The 22,754-nt window shown below is 40.3% G+C and overlaps 1 protein-coding gene across 2 annotated transcripts in view; it reads left to right on the forward strand.

Moving 5' to 3' along the window:
* Positions 1 to 22,754, forward strand: part of NYAP2 (neuronal tyrosine-phosphorylated phosphoinositide-3-kinase adaptor 2) — a 321,871-nt gene that overhangs the window by 188,690 nt on the left and 110,427 nt on the right. For both annotated transcript variants that reach the window (XM_059879087.1, XM_024981706.2), the window contains one exon: positions 9,188 to 10,279. In XM_059879087.1, the coding sequence (XP_059735070.1) occupies positions 9,188 to 10,279 (1,092 nt within the window). The remainder of the gene's footprint in view (positions 1 to 9,187; positions 10,280 to 22,754) is intronic.

Here is a 22,754-nt window from a genome sequence, read left to right on the forward strand (position 1 = left end):
TCCTCCAGGTGGTCTCTTCACATATTTGCGTTGAGTTTCTTCACAGCATGTTGGTCTAAGAGATTTTACATGGCAATTTACAGTGGCTTTTGAGATACAGGCAGTGAAAGCTGTCAGTTCTCTTATATTCAAGACACATTATCACTTCTGCCACATTATATTGGTCAAGGTAAGTTAAGGCCTGCCTCGATTTGAGAAGGACGTAGATTACTTACTGAGAAGTGGAAAGCATACAAGGAGGGGAGGAATTGAGTGTGGCTTTCTTAGAAGCCTATCTATCACAACTTGCCTTCTAGTCCCATTGTTTTTAATAATCAAATATTGACCAAAAGTTTCACTGAATTATACCATAAGCTTGCAATCCAGGATTTCATCATCTAGGTCATGGCCTTATGGTTCCTTGGGTGCAATTTGTCATATGCAGAGGTCTTCGAATTAAAAGTCCAGTTTATCTGCCCTACAAAACTTGACACAGGCTGGCAGTTCAGGAGCAGGAAAACCACAGTGTACAGTCTTGTTCAGAACAGTAGGGATTGGAGGCACATAGAAGTCACTGCAATTAAGTGACTAGTGCTATAACATAGAAGTTATAGCAATTTGGGAATCCAGTTGTGTACATATGTACAGTTCTTCCTATTCTTGGTGTTATTCAGTCACTAAGTTATATCTTACTCTTTGACTCCGTGGACTGCAGCATGCCAGGCTCCTCTCTCCTCCACTATCTCTCAGAGTTTGCTCAAATTCATGTCCATAGAATCAGTGATGCTCTCATCCTTTGCTGTCCTTCTTCTCCTTTTGCCTTCAATCTCTCCGAGCATCAGGATCATTTCCAACGAGTGGGCTCTTCACATCAGGTGGCGAAAGTATTCGAGCTTCAGCTTCAGTATCAGTCCTTCCAATGAATATTCAGGGTTGATTTCCTTTAGAATTGACTGGTTTGATATCCTTGCAGTCCAGGGGATTCTCAAGAGTCTTCTCCAACTCCACAATTTGAAAGCATCAATTCTTTGCCACTCAGCCTTCTTTATGGTCCAACTCTCACATCCATACATGACTACTGGAAAAACCATAGCTTTGACTAGATGGACCTTTTTCAGCAAAGTGATGTCTCCAGAAGAATTTATTGATTAGAGCCCAGTTCCGCTCCCCAGTTTGGGTTCTGTAATTTTTCTCTCTGAAAAATTAAGAGCTCTTAAATCTTCCCTCCGAGTCATCTTTCCTTGTTCACAAGAAATGCCCTGTATCTAATTTAAGCCAAGACTCTCAGTCCCACTCAACTTTAAGACCATAGTGGTGAGCCAATTCCATGTCTTACACTGTTTCAATCCAAACTTTGATCTGAGTCTTGTGTTTTCATTGTTGGCAGATCTAGGATGGTACAAATAGCACAAACACTACAATTCTAAATCTGATCCTTTTTGTATATTTTCACACTTTTGTGGTCCTACTGTAAACAAACCAAGAGTATTTGTAACTCCCATCCCTTTATAAACACCTTCATTTAAAAAAAATGAAACAAAATACAAAAAGAACAATTTTGTGGATTCTATTATGGGGGTTGTGACTGTGAACATAAAAATATTCTTAAAACTCCTGAAATTCTGAGTTGTGAAAAGAGAGTTATTGTGAGCAGAATTCTACAGAAAGTGGGAAATGTGTCTCTCACCTTCTAGAATCAGCCAGTTCAGTATCTTGTCATTTGGCCATAACTTCTGTTCACTGGACACTCGTTTCCCAGTTTGAATGACCTATTTAAATATAATTCTGTAACCAGAGCTATTTAAGTATACCTCTTTAACGAAACCACCCAATAGTGCCATTATAGCATGCATGAGGACAACCTTTCTAAGTGATACTTTTTGCCATATACAAAACAAGGAATTTTAGAGTTTTTTCTCTTTTTCCTTTCCTTCGTTTTAAAAGGTATAAAAGATTGAATTCACTTTGATATTTTTTTAAGTAGTTGATAAGGAATTTATATTTCTTCATCAGTAGTATATGAAGTTTGGGTTGGATAATCTCTAAGACTCTTTCAAATTCTGGGAATCTGTGATCAAAGGGACTTTTCATCAGAGGAGATACTCACCTGTGTTGTCTCTTTTCTCACTTCTTGCATCAAGAACATGCATAGACACTAAAGTGTGGTTATTCATTACTCTTCTTTAATAAGGAAAAAATATTTCAGGATAGTTTGACAAGGGACATGGTGAATTTCCAAAATTAACTGTGAAAGACAGATCATTTGGGCATGACTGAAAGCCATACATAATCTTTGTGCACAGATATTTCACTTCAAAAATGTCACTTTCTGCTTATTCAATGCTACTGTCATTATACTATTTTAAGCATAAAGTTGTGTTCTGGAGCTGAACAGGGATCACTGCTTCTATCTTTGGTCTTATTAGAAATAATTTACAGTTCATTCAAGTGCAGTAAAAGTCACCTTTTTATTATGGTGGAATTAGGTTAAATGTTGAAATCTGCAATGCAAATTTTATTATCATTTATTAGTAGAATTTCATCATCTATGTATATAGAACAAAACTATTTTTAAACACCTTCTAAAGAAATAATTTTTAAAACATGAATTTTTAGGTAATTTTTAGTTCTCTAGAGTGATGTTAAACTAGAATGAATCATGGGACAATGTTGCTAAAAATTTCAGTCTTTTCCTTCTTTTGGTAAGCAAACAAACAAAGCATATATGACAGCTGAAACAAAATTTCATTGCTCAATGAATTATTTACTCACTACTTGGAATAAGGTGAAACCAGATGATAAGTTGCAAATGCAGAGAAAAATCAGTTCATTAGAGATGAAATCATTCCCTCTTCTGACTTTTCAGAGAGAACCATGAGGTTGCAAGGGGGATGTGTAATGGGAACCAGACATTGCCTGGAATAAAATTCTCCTGATATTGAAGCAATGAATCTGTTTGTTCATCCTGATTGGCTGTAATTTACTTATTGCTTTACTCACTAAATAATCCTCGATACTCTCATCTTGATTTGAATCAAACAAAGGAAGAGGAGCAGGAAATAAAGTGGGTTTGAATTATATGAATCTGCTTGCCTTAGGCTCTTTTCACTATACATGGAAAGGGGGAGGGAAGAAGCTTGTCCAAATAATGAAGGATTCTCTGGACAAGGATGGCTGGAGAACTGCTTTCGATGATGGGCAGGAGGACACACCCAACCCAGTGGAGGAGCAGAGAGTCTATATGCCACAGGAAGCAACAACAGAAATCAAAGAATATGTAGAAAGTGGGTTTCATTAAATAGCATGACATGTGCCTTGGCATAAATCAGAGGTTGGATTATCAGATAGAGAAGAACCAGAATAACAAGCAGTGGGTGGGTAAGGATGCTCCTGGGTGGGTACCTTAGATCAACATCTCTGTATTCAGCATTAATATGCTCTCTAACGTGACTTCAGTGGTTGAGGAGTATCGGGGAAAGGAAGGTGCAAATTGCATCCAGAAGAACTCTCCAGGCAAGAATACTGGAGAGGGTAGCCATATCCTTCTCCAGGGGATCTTCCTGACCCAGGTATTGAGCCCAGGTCTCCTGGATTGCAGGCAGATTGGTAAGTAATACCAACTGAGCTATGAGGGAAGCCCAAAAGACTGGGAAAGAGCTATATTAATTCTTAAAGTAACAAAGCTTGTTAAAGTATTACAACGCCAGAAGATGAAAGAGTGGGTGCTTGAGTGTTAACATTATAGGGTGTTTCATTCAATCAATCAATTCAGTTGCTCAGTCATCTACGACTCTTTGCGACCCCATGAACTGCAGCACGTCAGGCCTCCCTGTCCGTCACCAAAATGGGGAGTCCACCCAAATCCATGTCCATTGAATCGGTGATGCCATCCAACCATCTCATCCTCGGTCGTCTCCTTCTCCTCCTGCCCTCAATCTTTCCTAGCATCAGGGTCTTTTCAAATGAGTCAGGTCTTTGCATCAGGTGGCCAAAGTATTGGAGTTTCAGCTTCAACATCAGTCCTTCCAATGAACACCCAGGACTGATCTCCTTTAGGATAGACTGGTTGGATCTCCTTGCAGTCCAAGGGACTCTCAAGAGTCTTCTCCAACACCACAGTTCAAAAGCATCAATTATTCGGCGCTCAGCTTTCTTTATAGTCCAACTCTCACATCCATACATGACCACTGGAAAAACCATAGCCTTGACTAGATGGACCTTTGTTGACAAAGTAATGCCTCTGCTTTTGAATATGCTGTCTAGGTTGGTCATAACATTCCTTCCAAGCAGTAAGAGTCTTTTAATTTCATGGCTTCAATCACCATCTGCAGTGATTTTGGAGCCTAGAAAAATTAAGTCTGACACTGTTTCCACTGTTTCCCCATCTATTTCCCATGAAGTGATGGGACCAGATGCCATGACCTTAGTTTTCTGAATGTTGAGCTTTAAGCCAACTTTTTCACTCTCCTCTTTCACTTTCAACAAGAGGTTTTTTAGTTCCTCTTCACTTTCTGCCATAAGGGTGATGTCATCTGCATATCTGAGGTTATTGATATTTCTCCCGGCAATCTTGATTCCAGCTTGTGCTTCTTCCAGCCCAGCGTTTCTCATGATGTACTCTGCATAGAAATTAAATAAGCAAGGTGACAATATACAGCCTTGACATACTCCTTTTCCTATTTGGAACCTGTCTGTTGTTCCATGTCCAGTTCTAACTGTTGCTTCCTGACCTGCATACAGCTTTCTCCAGAGGCAGGTCAGGTGGTCTGGTATTCCCATCTCTTTCAGAATTTTCCACAGTTTATTGTGATCCACACAGTCAACGGCTTTGGCATAGTCAATAAAGCAGAAATAGATGTTTTTCTGGAACTCTCTTGCTTTTTCCATGATCCAGCAGATGTTGGCAATTTGATCCTGGTTCCTCTGCCTTTTCTAAAATCAGCTTGAACATCAGGAAGTTCATGGTTCACGTATTGCTGAAGCCTGGCTTGGAGAATTTTAAGCATCACTTTACTAGTGTGTGAGATGAGTGCAACTGTGCAGTAGTTTGAGCATTCTTTGGCATTGTCTTTATTTGGGATTGGAATGAAAACTGACCTTTTCCAGTCCTGTGGCCACTGCAGAGTTTTCCAAATTTGCTTGTGCATTGAGTGCAACACTTTCACAGCATCATCTTTTAGGATTTGAAATAGCTCAACCTGAATTCCATTACTTCCACTAGCTTTGTTCATAGTGATGCTTCCTAAGGCCCACTTGACTTCACATTCCAGGATGTCTGGCTCTAGGAGAATGATCATACCATTGTGACTATCTGGGTCATGAAGATCTTTTTTGTACAGTTCTTTTGTGTATTCTTGCCACCTCTCTTAATATCTTCTGCTTCTGTTAGGTCTATACCATTTCTGTCCTTTTTGAGCCCCTCTTTACATGAAATGTTCCCTTGGTATCTCTAATTTTCTTGAAGAGGTCTCTAGTCTTTCCCATTTTGTTGTTTTCCTGTATTTCTTTGCAGTGATTGCTGAGGAAGGCTTTCTTATCTCTCCTTGCTATTCTTTGGAACTCTGCATTCAAATGTGTATCTTTCCTTTTATCCTTTGATTTTCACTTCCCTTCTCTTCACAGCTATTTGTAAGGCCTCCCCAGACAGCCATTTTGCTTTTTTGCATTTCTTTTTCTTGGGATGGTCTTGTTTTCTGTCTTCTGTACAATGTCATGAACCTCCATCCATAGTTCATCAGGCACTCTGTCTATCAGATCTAGTTTTAATCAGTATTCTGTGTTCTAAGTCATCTCAAGCTGACATAACAAAATTCCACAGACTAGGTGGCTTAAACAGCAGATATTTATTTTCTCATAGTTCTTGAGGGCAGAAGTCCAAGATCAAGGTATTAACATAATTTCTGCTGAGAATACTTTTCCTGCCTAGCAGATGGCAATCTTTTCACTATGTCCTCACATGGTGAAGAGAATGAGACAATGAAAATGCTTTCTGGTGATGCTTCTTATAAGGTCACTATCTCTTCCATCAGTAGTACCCAGCCCTCATGACTTCATGACCTAATTATCACTCAAAGGATCTCCCTCCAATAACATCACGTTGGACGTTAGGACTTCAAGAAAATAATTTGCCAGGGACACAGTTCAGTCCATAGCAACTGTCAATTTTGATTACCTTAGATTCATCACAAGAGTCACATATGTAATTCCCCTTGTCAGATAATATCTGTACTTGGTTTGGTATTAAAATTGTCCTCACAGTACAAATAAATTATCTAAATTCCTTCGTAATGAACTTTTTTAGTCGCTAAGTCATGTCTGACTCTTTTGCGACCCCATGAAGTGCAGTCCTCCAGGCTCCTCTGTCCATGGGATTTCCCAGGCAAGAATACTGGAGTGAGTTGCCATTGTCTTCTCCAGGTCATCTTTTGACCCAGGAATCAAACCCACATTTCCTGCACTGGTATGTGGATCATTTATCACTGAGCCACCTGGGAAGCCCTCATAATGAACAGTTATCTTAATTCTAACTATGTTGTGTTATAGAATAGAATCTTTTTCTTTCTTCCATTATTTCATAGATATGGTGGGTCTTTATTTTATTTAATTTTTTTTCTGTTTATTTTGGCAAACAAAACTAGTGTCATTTGCTTATATTTTGAGTGCAACCCAAGCGTTGGTCTTGCCTGTTCCAAAGGCCACATTCTAATCTATGTGGGAAGAGGGATGCTGGTTCCAGGGAAGAGGCTGATGCTTCTACTTCCCTGAATATCATGTCACTTTCAGCTCTACCCTGACCTCTATGTTCTTGGGAATCCTGGGCTGCAGTCTTCCCTCAATGCAGTGTTTCTACCTAGGTTTGGGCTCAGTAGATGCTTGTGTTCTGCTTGTCCTGTTAATTCTCTCCACACAACTACTCAAGTCTATGTTGGTATTATAATTTAGAGGAAGGTCAAAAAAGAAAAAAAAAACCAGCAGTGAGTTATAATTTAGGAATCAGAATAATGAAAGTCTTATTCTAAGTATGATAATTCTTAAATCATGAAGTTATCCATCTCATGGACACACATTCATTCCTAACTTTAGATTAACCCTCAATTTACAGAATGACTTCTACTTCCCACACCATTAAATTCCTATAACTCAATACTCAGTGGCAAGTATTCCTAGAGGGTGAGTTATGCAGTCTAGGATGACAAGCTGAGGTGGAAGATGGCAAGAAACAAGCTACAGAAGAATAGTCTGGGTGGACTTTTAAGTCTTGGCTCTTTCAAAGTCCCTTCCAATTCAAAGTCAATCTTATTCATTAATTTATGGTTTTACTTTATTCGGGCCCAGATTTTTGTATATAATTTGATGATTTATTTAAACCATATAAAGTGAGCATGCATGGTAGATTTCAAAACCAATAAAAATGTATTACCAGTAGGAGATACAGAGAGGAACTATTAGTGACTTTGGGTCCTGCCTAAAGAATCTTCTGGGTCGTTGTCATCCCATTATGTCCCTAGATTTTTCTTATTTGACATGAAAAGGCTCTACTGCTGTATCACCCCCCCTGGAAACGGCATCTAGTTTTTTCCTACTGCAAGTTAAAGGAAAAGTCTACGTAATATTAAGAAACTTCCCTTCAACAAGCTGTTTGATTGTAGTGAGTGAAAAAAATCATCATGGGAACAATGGAGCAGAAGATTTGAAAGCAGGAATGACCTAGAAAAGAAGTGAGCAATATAGCCAGTGCTAGAGTATGTGATGGGTTCTCTTTCTCAGAAGGTATGACTGATGTTTAGGGAAGCCACCTAAATAAACTTTAAGCACTTGGTTCTCCTATAGTAAGTTTTAGACGACTTTCTGTATCACAGGTTATACTAATTGAAAACCAAAACTAAGGAAATTTGGGGTATTTCCTGCTTTGTGCCTTGAGACCTCCTCTCCCTTCAAGCTGCAAATTGTAGAGAAGTCTGCTCTTTTCTCATAGGTTTATACCTATAAACTACACTGTCAACTTACATTGTATGCTATCACTTACCACAGTGAACTACATTCTGCCACATTGGATAAAAATGATAATCATTATAATTATGTATCAGCACAATGCAATAATGAGATAATAACAAGACTCCAGGACCTTCCCTGCATGCTAAACAATTGTTTGCAGTCACAGACACGTTGCCTGTTTGGCCCTCCTGGATGGAGTCAGAAGTTTATGCTCCATTCCAAGGAGGACTTCCAGCAGGCTGTGGAATATACTTGTATGCACATCTATTGTGAGTTTCCAGAAGTTATTCTTGAAGCTTGCACATCATTCTCTGGATTATTCTCTTGTAAAACTCTCTAGGGGCTTCTGATGTGTCAGGGCAATAAATTCATTCCAAGACAGCATTTGGGATATCATGAGAGACCTTCTGAACAAAAACAGAATATACCATAATCAACACTACCTGGAGATTTGGAGATTAACTTGTCTAGCCTCATAAGATGTTCACATCAATTTCCCCTGATGTATCAGCCCCATCTGTATAAAAGTTATTTGTCTGAACCAAGACAGAGATTAAATCTAGCAGGCTGGAACATTTTTATCCCAAATGAAAACAAGATGTGATCATGTGTAATAGCCATATCATTAAAAGGGCACAGTCCCCATGGTGTTATTATAACCATTTGTTCTAACAGAAACTGTTTGTTTTTTTTTTTTTCCCCTTAAGTTTCTTTGTTGCTTAATTGGTGGAGGTTGATTTTTATCAAATATGTGATTGTTTTTATCCAATTTGTGTCATCTAAAAGTTTCTATTTAGAAATTCTAAGACAGTGGTGAAGAGTTCTGGCCTAAATGCATTTATCAGTGTTGGATTATTAATATTAATTTGAAGATAAATATTACTACGGTTTTCACATCATGTTTTTCTAAATATTGAAATGTTTGATTTCTGTTGGAGTTTTAGTCTATGCCTCCATCTAGAAATGATTCAGGTTATCCCTTCCCTCATAAGTTTAGAGTAGTAAAGTGTTAGTGGCTCAGTGGTGTCTGACTCTTTGTGACCACATGGACTGTAGCCCGCCAGGCTCCTCCATCCATGGGATTCTCCAGGCAAGAATACTGGAGTGGGTTGCCATTTCCTTCTCATTAGAGTAGGAAAGCCACCTGCAAGTCATATCTGAAAGTTTTACTATCGTACTCATCTGTTTTACTTTTTTCTTCTTCTTCTTTTAGTGTCAACCAAGCCAAGACCCCACAGTGATGAATATTCAAAGAAGATTCCTCCTCCCAAACCAAAACGGAACCCGAACACTCAGCTCAGCACATCTTTTGATGAAACATATATCAAAAAGCACGGACCCAGGAGGACCTCACTCCCGCGGGACTCCTCCCTCTGCCAAGTCAGCAGCCCCGCAGGGGACCCCGAGGAAGAGGAGCCTGTGTACATTGAGATGGTGGGGAACATTCTCAGAGACTTCCGGAAGGACGATGAGGACCAGAGTGAGGCCGTCTACGAAGAAATGAAATACCCCATTTTTGACGATCTAGGCCAAGACTCAAAATGTGACCTCGACCATCACAGCTGTTCTTCGCAGTGTGCTACTCCCACGGTGCCTGACCTGGACTTGGCCAAGTCCTCAGTGCCATGTACTCCAAAGGGTTTGCTCTGTGACATCCCCCCGCCCTTTCCCAACCTGCTGTCTCATAGACCCCCGCTGCTGGTGTTCCCCCCAGCCCCGGTGCAGTGCTCCCCCAACTCAGATGAGTCTCCGCTCACCCCGCTGGAGGTCACCAAGCTTCCTGTGTTGGAAAACGTGTCTTATATGAAACAGCAGGCCGGGGCCTCTCCATCCTCCTTGCCATCGCATGCCTCCAGCCACGCAAAACTGGAGAAAGACCAGGCTGGAGCCCTGGGGCCGGTTCCCACCGCCTCCGTGCTCTCCTCGTCCCCTCCCCCGCCCTCCACTCTGTACCGAACGCAGTCGCCGCACGGCTACCCCAAAAGTCACTCCGCTTCCCCATCGCCTGTCAGCATGGGCAGGTCCCTGACCCCGCTCAGCCTCAAAAGGCCCCCGCCCTACGACGCCGTGCATTCGGGCAGCCTCTCCAGGAGCTCGCCATCAGTGCCTCACTCCACCCCCAGACCGGTGTCAGACGGGAGCAAGATGGTCAACGCCGCGGTCAATACCTACGGCTCGGCTCCGAGCGGCTCCCGGTCCAGAACCCCCACGAGTCCTTTGGAAGAGTTAACCAGCCTCTTTACCTCGGGGCGCAGCCTGCTGAGGAAGTCGTCCAGCGGCCGCCGCTCTAAAGAACCTGCAGAGAGTAAGTGCACAGACGCTGTCCTTTGTGACTTGAGTGCAAGGAAGCCCTTGATGTACAGATAAGGCACGTGGTATGTGGGCTTGGCGGGGCTTCCCAAGTGGTTCAGTGGTAAAGAATCCGACTGCAAATGCAGGAGACTCGGGTTCGATCCCTCGGTCGGGAAGATCCCCTGGAGAAGGAAATGGCAACCCACTCCAGTATTCATGCCTGGGAAAGCCTGATGGGCTACAGTCCAGGGGGTCGCAGAGGACAGGACTTAGTGACACAGCAACAAAGTGAGCTTTGGTCCTTTTAGTTGAAAGCTCCAGATGCGTGATTTTATTTTCAGCATACCAAAGGAAATATTGCCTTCTTACAGGTCCTTATAAGTGAAAGACAAAGGCAGGCCGTCTGAGTCAGAGAGATGAACATGCGGGTTTTGAGGATGGGGGAGGGGGTTGTGAGCCAAGAAGTCAGGAAACTTCTAGAACATCGAAGAGTCCAGGGAACCCATTCTCTCCTAGACCTTCAGAAAGAATGGGAGCCCAGCCTACAGGCTTAAATTCAGTCATGTGAAACACGTTTCAAACTTCTGTCTTCTAGAATTTCGAAGTAGTAAATTTGTGTCATTTTTTTTTAAGCTGCCAAAACAAAAAAGGAACTAGTGTGTTCTGAAAGAACTGAAAGTGACGGTCTGCACAATGTAACATATTAAAAAGAGGAATCGGTTTTAAATTTAAAATGAAGGGTAAGATCTCAATTTAAGTGACCCCTGGAAGTCTAACAAAGAAAACATATTAGTATAAAAATTTTTAGGTACGTCTTGATTTGGCAGGAAATTATACATTCAAACATGGAATTGGTAAGTGTTAAAATTACCTTATATTAAAAACTGCTTGAGCAAATCTGTATTAGAAAGCCTTTACTGGAAAGAGAGCAATTTGAATAGAATTATTACTTTTTTAAAAAACAACAAATTATTCTCTCCGCATACTCCATGTTGCTACATCCTTACCTTCCTGCTAAACTAGACTAGGCTTGCTGTTTCCCTTTTAAAGCCCTTGGTAATTAGCATCTTATTCCTATGGTACTTTTCCTAGATCTATCAACACATAAATTACAGAAAGATTGTTAATGATAAATGGGTGGGGAACATGATATTTACCACTGAATTTCAAAGACTAGGGATTGTCTCTATCTGAATGACTAACCCTTTTGTGAGATCCAAATCACTACGTAAAGATTTTGTAAAGTCAAAACAGATCCCAGTTTTCTCAATGTTCATTTCATCAAATTACACTGTTTTCCTTTATTTAAAAATGTCTTATGGCACCTAAGCTGAAACGTAATCATTTACATCTCAAATGATGCCATAGGATTCCTAAAGAATCCACCAGCCAACGCAGGAGACAAGACGCAAGAGACATAGTTTCGATCTCTGGATCGGGAAGATCCCCTGGAGTAGGAAATGGCAACCCGCTCCACTGTTCTCACCTGGAAGATTCCTTGGATAGAGGAGTCTGGCAGGCTACAGTTCCTGGGGTCAGGACTGAGTGACTGAGCACACAGGCATTCATGCAGTTACACTTAGAAATTCTTTCAAGGAAAAGAACTCTTTAGCATGTCTGATGAAGATGGTGATGAAATTCCATAGATAATTAATATTCATTAGTGGTTATAAGCAACTTATCTTTTTCCTCTTTAATCAGAAAGACTTATGGAAACATTAACTTCTTACTACCAGACACATTCACAATTGAGCGTTGTTTCCGCTTTGGCCCAGCCTCTTCATTCTTTCTGGAGCTATTTCTCTGCTCTTCCCAGTAACATTCTGGACACCTGCTGACCTGTGAGGCTCATCTTCTGGCGTCTTGTCTTTTTGTCATGTCTTCAACTCCGGATAATTGAGTTGGTTTAAACATAGATCTAGTAAGCTTTTTGGAAAAAGGTGGAAAAAATTATGGAGAAGATTTTACTCTCAAAGTACATACTGGTTAGTATGAAATTAGTAGAAGTTTAATCCTAGAATTGGTGAAATTAGCCGGTGTTCCCCCTACCTACCAATTTCTTTGGACGTTTCTTAACAGCTCCAGCTGGCAGTTATACCAATTAGCTAGAAAAAGTATATGTAAAAAAAGTGATTAACTAATGAAGTTATTTCAAGAAAAATCCATCTGTTAGAATCAGACTATGTGCTATATGTCACAGACTTTCCTATTCAACTCCAAAACGAGCTTTGTGTGCGTCTAAAACCAAGCTTGTACATGGAAAAGTGATCTAGGCTCTTTATAGCTCTTTAGAGATCTGAGGATTAAATTCCTTTCCATATGTTATTAACTGTGCATCAGCTCTTCAGAGAAAGGTCATGCCCTGAGTTATATCAATTCCAATGTTTTACTTTATCATATGGAAGGGAGGAAAAATGCACACAGAATTTCTAATGAGTAATCCAATGCCATTTTTTTCTTTTTTTGACTCAGGAAGAAAATAGAAAAACACTGTCTGATTTGAACACAATCACAGGGGCTCTCAGAATCATCCTGTAATTCAAAATAGAGATCCAAAAGTGTTGATAGCTGAGAGTTTACCTACAGTTACTGCTGCCCTCAGTGATACAACTATCCGCTTCCCTCTTGACAGATAGGATTTGTAAACACTTGCCCATAACACGGGGACAGGATAAATGATATGAAGTGGTATACCATTCATGACCCCTGAGTCACATTCTTTTTTTTTTTTTTTGCATTTCAGAAATAAAAGTAAGACTTGTATCTCTGTGCTCCATACCCCACTAAGTTTCACTGCTGCTGCTGCTGCTGCTAAGTTGCTTTAGTCGTGTCTGACTCTGTGCGACCCCAGAGACGGCAGCCCACCAGGCTCCCCCGTCCCTGGGATTCTCCAGGCAAGAACACTGGAGTGGGTTGCCATTGCCTTCTCCAGTGCATGAAAGTGAAAAGTGAAAGTGAAGTCGCTTAGTCGTGTCCGACTCTTTGCGACCCCATGGACTGCAGCCCACCAGGCTCCTCCATCCATGGGATTTTCCAGGCAAGAGTACTGGAGTGGGGTGCCATTGCCTTCACTAGAAATGTTCATTTTGCTAATATTCTGATATTCAATTCAAAGCAAATATAATCTTTTGGCTTTAAAAAGCTATGTCAGATAAAATGTATCCCTTCAACTCTTATTTTTAATAATCTCTAAAAGATACACCTAATTTAATAATTTCATATCTTAGAGGCTTATAATAATTGATGGGGATTGGGAAATAGGAAAGAGTTAAAATAATACAGTAGTGTTAGACTATGAATCAATTTCATTTTGCTTCACAGTTTTCTAAATACAGCCTTCACATTAATTGAAGCATGTTTTTTTAGGAAGCATTTTTTTTAAACTCAGAAGTATGCTTTTCCTAGTTGATCTGGCATTATTTTGTTATTTAACTATGCATGAGCATAGTAATGATAAGTTTATGTAAACTGGTTCTTATTAGTATTTTTAAAATTTGTGTAGTGCTATATGCTTAGTCGCTCTGTTGTGTCCAACTCTTTGTGACCCCAGGGACTGCAGACTGCCAGGCTCCTCTGTCTATGGGCATTCTCCAGGCAAGAATACTGGAGTGGATTTTCATGCCCTTCTCCAGGAGATCTTCCCAACCCAGGGATTTAACTCAGGTCTCCCACATTGCAGATGGATTCTTTACCATCTGAGCCACTATATGTCACCTGTATACTGATAAAAAAGATAGCAAACATGTTAGAAGTGATTAACTTGTATTTTATTATTCCACATTTCTTTGTCTATATGAGAAGTAGGTGAAGTATTGCATTGGCCAAAAAATTTGAATAAACTTTTGGTCAACCCAATACAAATATGCTTTGTGGTGAATTTTCTACTTATCATTTTTATCTTCCTTTTACACATTCTTTTTCTATATATCCTTTGGAATCTAGAACACTTAGGTCATGAATAGGCTATTTTGTTTTAATAAATCAAAAGCCCTGAATCATAGAAACTATTAGCCAGAATCAAGTAAGAAAAAAAGAAAACTCTTTTATCCCCTCAAATAAATCCTTTAAAAATAAAGTTCAGCCTATATTTAATATAAGTGCATGAATGTATGTTCCTATGAAAATGTATGAGGCATAATGAAGGATATAATTAAATTTATGGTATACTTGAGGGACAAAATGCAATAGAAAAGTTAAAAGTGGAAAAGTGGAAAGAGAAACTTTAAAGAAAAAAATAGAAGCATGAAACAGCAAAGAGAAGCAATAAATTAAAAATACTGAGGCACCAAGAAGCATACACAAAAAATGCACACAGCAAGTCAAGTGGTCACATAAACAAATATAAGTGCCAAGCAATGAAGCACATACAAGGTACACAGAAAACCAGAGAAGAAACACTGAAACACAGTAGGGTCAACGAAAGATCAAAGAAAAAGAAAGATGCAAGCTCATTCTTCCGGTACTGTTGCATGAGTGCTAAGTTGCTTCAGTCGTGTTCAACTCTTTGTGACCTTACAGACCTTAGCCCACCAGGCTCCTCTGTCCATAGGATTCTCTAGGCAAGAATACTGGACTGGGTTGCCATGCCCTCCTCCAGGGAATCTTCCTGACACAGGCATTGAACCCACGTCTCTCGTGTCTCCTGCATTCGCAAGCGGGTTCTTTACCACTACCACCACCGGGGAAGCCTATGAAAGCGAAAGTCACTCAGTCATGTCCAACCCTTTGTGACCCTATGGACTGTACAGTCCATGGAATTCAGGCCAGAATACTGGAGTGGGTAGCCTTTCCCTTCTCCAGGCGATCTTCCCAACCCAAGGATCGCACCCAGGTCTCCAGCATTGCAAGTGGATTCTTTACCAGCTGAGCCATAAGGGAAGCCCAAGAATATTGGAGTGGGTAGCCTACCCTTCTCCAGTGGATCTTCCCGAGCCAGGAGTCGAACCAGGTAATCAATCCAATATCAATCAATTCATATATATATATATATATATATATATATATATATTTATTTATTTATTTATTTATTTTCCCACCCCTTTAATAAGACTTCCTTTTAAGACTTTTGGATGTTATGTTACATATTTACAATTATAGATATACATATGTCCTTTGGGTCTGATGACACACAGTTGGAAATCAGATATAACTTTTGCCTTTCCACTCACTTTCTTAAACAACAACAACCCCACACCATCAAACAAGCAAAATAACCCCATGCCCTCCACCTCCCATACACATGCCTTTTTCATTGTTTAAGTAGATTGAGGTCAAGTGATTCCTAAAATATTAGGCATTGCAGGCAAAGCAGCTGATCCAATTGACTCTTACTTATTTAATTAAAACATAATTTTAAATTAGAAAAACAATGATTTTGGAAGGTTGTATGTGAATAGTACCCCATTTTAAAGAAAAAGGAAGGGTATATGAATGTCAGGGTGTTTATGATTCAGGGTCACTGTTGTGATCAGCACTGTGTGTGTACTGTGTGCTAACACTTGACACGTGTCCAGCAAGATGGCCTGAGCAAGGGAGGCCTCACGCAGGGGTGGCCATCATTGTCCCGTCATTTGTAGTAGCAGTGACAGTACTGATAGATTAACTGTGATACTGAGGTCTCCTCCAGCGGGACTATTTGAGGTTGTAGAGCTCACTAGTCCTCTATAGCTCTACTATTTAAATTCACTTAAATTCTTCTGTCTCTTGTGGTTTTCCTGCCTGCTCTGGCTTGCAGGTGGTTTTATTGATGGATCTGGCCTCTCCTCCCCTCCCCTTCTTCCCTCTTTTCCTTTTGTGCTTTTCCTCATTGTATTATCATATCATTAATCAGTTTTGGACCAAGAAACCAGATATCCAAACTTGTCTGTGGAGCCTCTCATCGAACTTAAGTGCTTGACCTGCAGTGTAGGGACTTTGTGACCTTCACTTTCAAAGGCCACATGAATCCATTTGCTTAGTCTTGGATGAAGTTCTCAGATTCATGTCTGAGATGGTCAGGGATGTCCACTTTCTGAGAACTCAGCTGTCCTGGGAAACATGAAACTAATGTTAACTTACACTTTTGTTTAGCCCATTGGAAATATTGTTTCCTAGTAAAATCTGGCAAGCACACTAGCTAAGGACTTTATTTTTCCCTCCTGTTAATTCCTGTGAAAGTAGAGACTGACAAAAAGTGGGTTGGACAGAGAAGCTGAGGGGAAGGGTGGGGAAGAGAACCCAGGAGCCTGAATCTTGCATTTACTGTGGGGAATGAGCCTTCAGCCTGTTACTGCCCACTGCCCAGCATGCTGACTATGAGTAGAACTTCCATTTGCATGGTGACTAGAAGCTACCTGGCCAGTGTTGAAGGGTAAAACCTGGAACCTCTGGAACATACAAATCCTCCAAAGGCATTTAGGAGTGGTAAAGAACCCACTGGCCAATAGAGGAAACATAAGGGAAGTGGGTTCAATCCCTGGATCAGGAAGAAGCCCCTGGAGGAGGGCATAGCAACCCAGTCTGTATTCTTGCCTGGAGAATCCCATGGACAGAGGAGCCTGGTGGGCTACAGTCCATGGGGTTGCAAAGAGTTGGACCCAGCTGAAGCGACTGAGCATGCATGCAGAACAGCTGAAGAGATATCTGAGGATATATCAAGGAGAATTCCAGAAGGTATGGCAAGATCAGAGCCTATAGGTTCTGCTAAACTTCTTAATCTAAACTTTACAATCATTGTCAGGTTCTTTTCCTGCTGTTTATTGATTGCCCTCCTGCTCAGAGTCCCACACTGTGGCCTCAAACTGGTTTCTACCTTAGCAAGACTCCTTCCAGTAGCTCAGAAGGAAAATTGAGCCCTCCTCTGGGTTATGATGATGTCCTCAGGCCAGGACTGTGGAGACGTGCTCCCAGGAATATCCTTAGCTCGTTCAAAGTACAGTGGGCAAAGGACCTCGTGCATTATTTTCACCTGCCTGTTACTAAAAATACAGATTCCTGGGCTTTATCATAAATGGACCTGTTCAATGAAAAATTCTCGAGCTTGGGCCTGTGATCTTGACTTTTTGGTAATCCTCAGTAATGTTTATGGCTGTACATGTGTGGTAAGTCGCTTCAGTCATGTCTAACTATTTGCAACCTCATAGACTCTAGCCCTCCAGGCTCCTCTGTCCATGGGAGGAGGAGCCCATGGACAGCCCAAGACAGCCCTTGTCTCTCTCTCCAGACGAGAATACTGGAATGGGTTGTGATTCCCTTCTCTGGGAATATTTATGGCTAATATCCAACAATAACTCAGGGGTATATGGCTAAATATTATCAACACTATTTACTTGTGTCCAAGAGAAACCTGTAATACATCAATACTTTGAGTTTGCTTTCTAATAAACACAGGAGGGGAAAAGGAAAGGAGGGAGGGAGGAGTAAAACTGAGATAACATGAAATGAGTGAATATTGTTTTTCTTTCCTTAAGTGAGTTACTGATTAGTTGACAGCTTGCCAAAAAAGACAGTCAGGGTCATTTGATTGAACCAGCAGGGAAAACAATTTCACTACTTCCAGTTTCTTCTGGAGACCTTGAGAGTTTAACAGCGTATCAGGCAGTGCACGATGTGTGAAAAACATCCATTCTTGTTCTTAAAACCTTCTTGCATGCCAGGTATGTGTCATTTCTTCTTTTTTTTAAAATTTTTATTGCAGTATAGTTGCTTTACAATGTTGTGTTAATTTCTGTGTACAGCAAAGTGAATAAGCTGTATGTATACATACATTCCCTCTTTTTAAGATTTCCTTTGCATTTAAGTCACCATAGAGCATTGAGTAGAGTTCCCTGTGCTATACGGCATGTTTTCATTAGATATCTATTTTATCATAGTGTATATATATCAATCCCAATCTCTCAATTTACCCCATCCCTTTCTTCCCCTTCCTGGTATCCATAAGTTTGTTCTCTACATCTGTATCTCTATTTCTGCTTTGCAAATAAGTTCATCTGTATGTGTCATTTCCTTCCTCCGAATTTCTTGACTCTTAAATTTGAGAACCACTGTTAAGAACTGCTTCAGGAAGGAGTTGTTTCTGTTGGTTATACAGTCAGGAGAATTTGAGACTCAGGCCAACAGCAGTCTTCACCCCAGAGGTCTGTTTAGATGGGTCTAGACCATTCAAGGGGGAGAGCTAGACAGAGCAGAATGGTACCCACAGATGGAGCCATGATACACAACAAGGGTGTGCTATCTAGGGAGGCTCCCCAGGCCACAATCCAGCCAATGTAGGAGAGCAGAACAGGAGAATGGGGGTCTTCCTTCTGGGGCACTGGAGGGGATGAGGAAAGCAAGGAGGAGGTCTAACGGTCATAACTGGGCCAAGCATCTCAGTAGTTAGAGCTAACAATATTAATGGGGAAATGAGGTGATGAGCTTCTTGGGAAATGTTTCTGCCTCAAACAGGTTTGCCTCAGAAATGATTTCAACATGAACTAAGTACGATGGAATTCATCCGAGAAGTAGTGTTGAGGACTCAGGGAAAGAATGCAGCCCTAATCTTGTCCTTCAGAATGCTTCCGAAACAAGAGTAGGATGGACTTGCTTTTATGCCATCGCCTCTGTGCCATACAGAGTCCTAAGCCTTTTACTTGTATTCCACCTTCACTGCAGTACTAGGAGGTAGGTGATATTAACACTGCTATTTTAAAGACAGGAGAAACTGAGGCATAGCTTACCCAGAGTCATGTAGGGAGTAAATCTAAGGCTTGAATCCAGATTATTTGGCTTCAGAGTTTTTGGTCTTAATGATACTTTATCTATACTTGTCAGTCTCCCCAATTACTTTCCCATCCAATTTCCTTAAAATACACCAGTTACCATCAAAAACTCTAATGTCTCATACTGCTGTTGCTCCCAGAGTTATCTGCTGGATAAGATAAAGCTGGATCTATACCTAAATGACATGGACCACTTCATATTTGTCATCAGCTTAGGAAGGGAGAGGAAAACCTTTTCAGGACCCTCCAAAATTCACTTTGGATCATCCTAGTCACTCTGACGGAGAAGGTAATGGCACCCCACTATAGTACTCTTGCCTGGAAAATCCCATGGATGGAAGAGCCTGGTGGGCTGCAGTCCATGGAGTCGCTAAGAGTCAGACACGACTGAGCGACTTCACTTTCACTTTTCACTTTTCATGCATTGAAGAAGGAAATGGAAACCCACTCCAGTGTTCTTGCCTGGAGAATCCCAGGGATGGGGGAGCCTGGTGGGCTGCTGTCTCTGGGGTCACACAGAGTCGGACATGACTGAAGCGACTTAGCAGCAGCAGCAGTTACTCTGAAGGGATTTTCTGGACCCCAGGCCTCTGAGCTGTCACTGAAGGACTGTGGTCTGCCCAGTGGGCCTCACAGTCACCTAAATGGCCTGGCAGAGAGACCATGAGCACTCATCTCAATGCCTTTAAGCATAACTTAGGGATGCTTGGGCTTGTTTCTTTGGGCTGAGAGGTTTATAGTACTGAGCTACCAACTAGATGATTCATTTTCCAGAAATATAGGGCTTTTGCCCACACTTCCTTGCATCTTCTCCATAACTAAGCAGTATCTTGGTGGCTCAAGGCTGCCCCAAGAGGAAAAAAAACACTCCATGGATTAAAAAAAAAAAATCAGCCAATGCCCAAAGGCAATGAGAGCCTTAGCATCACTCACCTAGAAAATGATCTAGTGAAACAAACAAACAAAATCTCCTAAAGAGGCCCTTGTAAAATGCTTCTTGGCTTGACTTCTTTTCTCTTCAGATTTACGTTAATGTGTACTTGGCAGAATCAGACACCAATCTTTAAACACACACACACACACACACACACACACACACATGCAGTTCTTCAAGAACACACTGGCCTATTTAATTATTATTTTTTTTAAAGTTAAACAATTTTTTTCAAGATGATGAGGTTAAATAATATATAAGTAAAATCCCTTGATTTTGAAAATGCATGTGACTCCTTGGCTAATGGGACCATGACACTACCTGTTTTCCTCATTCAGTTTCTCTTAGGATTGCAACATAGAATCACTGAAGAAGACATAATTTCATAAATAATTGCTCACCTTTCTGGGAGTAGACTGCAGCTGTCTTTGATTGATGCAGGCAGACATGTTTATTCCCCATGTTTATGTTCTCTGGCTGCTGAATCTTTAAGTGCAATTTCTTGTCAGCAATTTAATCAGCAATTCTCTCCATTAAGAAGAACCCTCCCTGCTTTAGGCTTAAAAAATGCAGAAACATTTTCAATTCAGACATAAAGCTAATCTAGTCTATTTTTTTTAAGCCAGGATTTCCTTAGTTCGTATTCAGTATACTAGGACTGATTTCCTTTTCTTCTGTTGAATTATCTCAAACAGAAAATTCAGTTTCTGATTTGTATTTGATATCATGTGTTTTCAACAGTTTGACATCTACGAGAAATTAAATGGTAGGTAAAAGTAGAGTGTATATTCATTGGAGGGACTGTTGCTGAAGCACCAATAGTTTGGCCACCTAATGTGAAGAGCTTGGAAAAGACCCTGATATTGGGGAAGATTGAGGGCAAAAGGAGAAGTAGGCAACAAATGGTTCGATAGCATCACCAACTCAATGGACGTGAATTCAGGCAAACTCTAGGAGATAATGGACAGAGGAGCTGTAGCCCATGCTGCAGCCCATGGGGTCACAAAGAGTCAGACATGACTTAGCAACTAAACAACATCAACAACAAAGGGTTTCTTATCAGTCACATAGTTCCTCACATGTGTTCTACATTTTCATGTGATCTAGAAGGCTTGGCAGGGCCTGGACATCATAAGAGATGGTTTTCTTCTTGGCTGAACCATTTAAGACGCTTTGACAACTTTGAATCAATCAGTTCATCTCTTAATGCCTTAGTTTTCTCACTTTTCAGATGAGACTATTAAGTGCTCAAACTGTGAATCTCTTTGGGCTCTGCTGTTTGATACATCTGTGGATTATTGAATGAGCTGTAGATCCCCAAACAAATGACCACTTCCTGCCTCTGAAGCTTTCTTTCTGATGCTATTTTATCTTGCGGAAAGGATTCCTCCAGTAACTCCATAAAACAAAGTCTAATGGCACAGAGTCAGACACTACTGAAGTGACTTAGCAGCCACAGCAGCAATGCTTGGATCATGGGTTGCATCTTCATTGACTTTTTCTTATGCTATTGTCTAGAAATAATCTCTCTTTCAATTCTTGGAGCATTCTATACATCTGTAATGGTATGTGTCTTATTCTGACCTATTGTAAAGTTGCTTTTTTTCCTGTTTTATTCCTCGTTAAGACATATGGCTAGGGAGATCAAGGGCCATACCTTTTCATCATTTTGTTTCATGTAGCACTTGGCTCAATGCAATCTTTCCCAAAGTTGATACAGGATAAGTATTTATTGAACTTGTTGAAATAATAGGCATAGTGACTTGAGAGAGCTATTGAAGAAACAAAAGCCATAAGAGAAATGTTTGACCATTAAGTAAAAAAAAGAGAAAAAAATCAGATCCTATGACTTAGAAAATTCTACACTGAAATCAATATAGTCATTCAGCCAAAAAGGAACTATGCTAAATGCTAAATTCATTGCTTCTGCACTTAAATATCCTATTTAAAAGAATGCCCATTTCATTCTAGGCAGATTTATTAGGGGAAAGATATAAAGATTATAGCCATAAAGCATTTAAATGTGGGTCATTTTGTAGATGTCAGATCATCACCAGTTCCTCTACAAATGGATAGCTGAGAAAAATTGATCATGTCTCAACATTTGGAGATAGAGAGATGCATTTTTCATGAAGAAATAACAGAGACTAACATCTTAAAGGAGGAATTCGAATCTGCTTAACATTATGCATTATTGAACTCAAATAGTAAAGAGAATAAGAACACATTCAGCTAAGTCATTTTACCTCCTTGGTGAAAAAGCATTGCGTAAACCAAGGGAGTTATTATTATGGGACCACTGGTCTTAAATGAGTGTGTTTCCAGGTAAGAATTTGTTTAAATTATAAAATATTTGAAAAGCTTTTTTTTTTTTAATTTTCAGAAAGATCAATTTTCAGAATTCAATAAATGGATGGCAATTCTGAATTTAATGAAGTGTCTGTAGTGGTGCATGGTGTTTCTCAGCTGAAGCAAACTCATTATTGTTGTTAGTTGATGGGAGCTGGGTTAATTAAATGTTCCACTCCTGGTAGAATAACCAATCAACTGAAGAATCTGGGCTATTGCTATTCCCAAATGAAAGGAGTAAAAATGCCATAAAGAATCTAAGAGGGGAGGAGGGAGGATTAGTAACATGGATTTGGAAGCAGAATATCCTGTCTAGCCAGATACACCCCGAACATATGAACTGAAAGGAAAAAATTCAAATACAGAAGTCTGGAATAGTCTTGTAACAATTGAAGGCAGAAAGAATACTTTCCCCAGATTTTCTTCTGGTCAAATTTCAGTTACATTCAAAAATATATCATTTTTTA

The sequence above is a fragment of the Bos taurus genome, chromosome 2, assembly GCF_002263795.3.
Source record: "Bos taurus isolate L1 Dominette 01449 registration number 42190680 breed Hereford chromosome 2, ARS-UCD2.0, whole genome shotgun sequence".
Lineage (NCBI taxonomy): Eukaryota > Metazoa > Chordata > Mammalia > Artiodactyla > Bovidae > Bos > Bos taurus.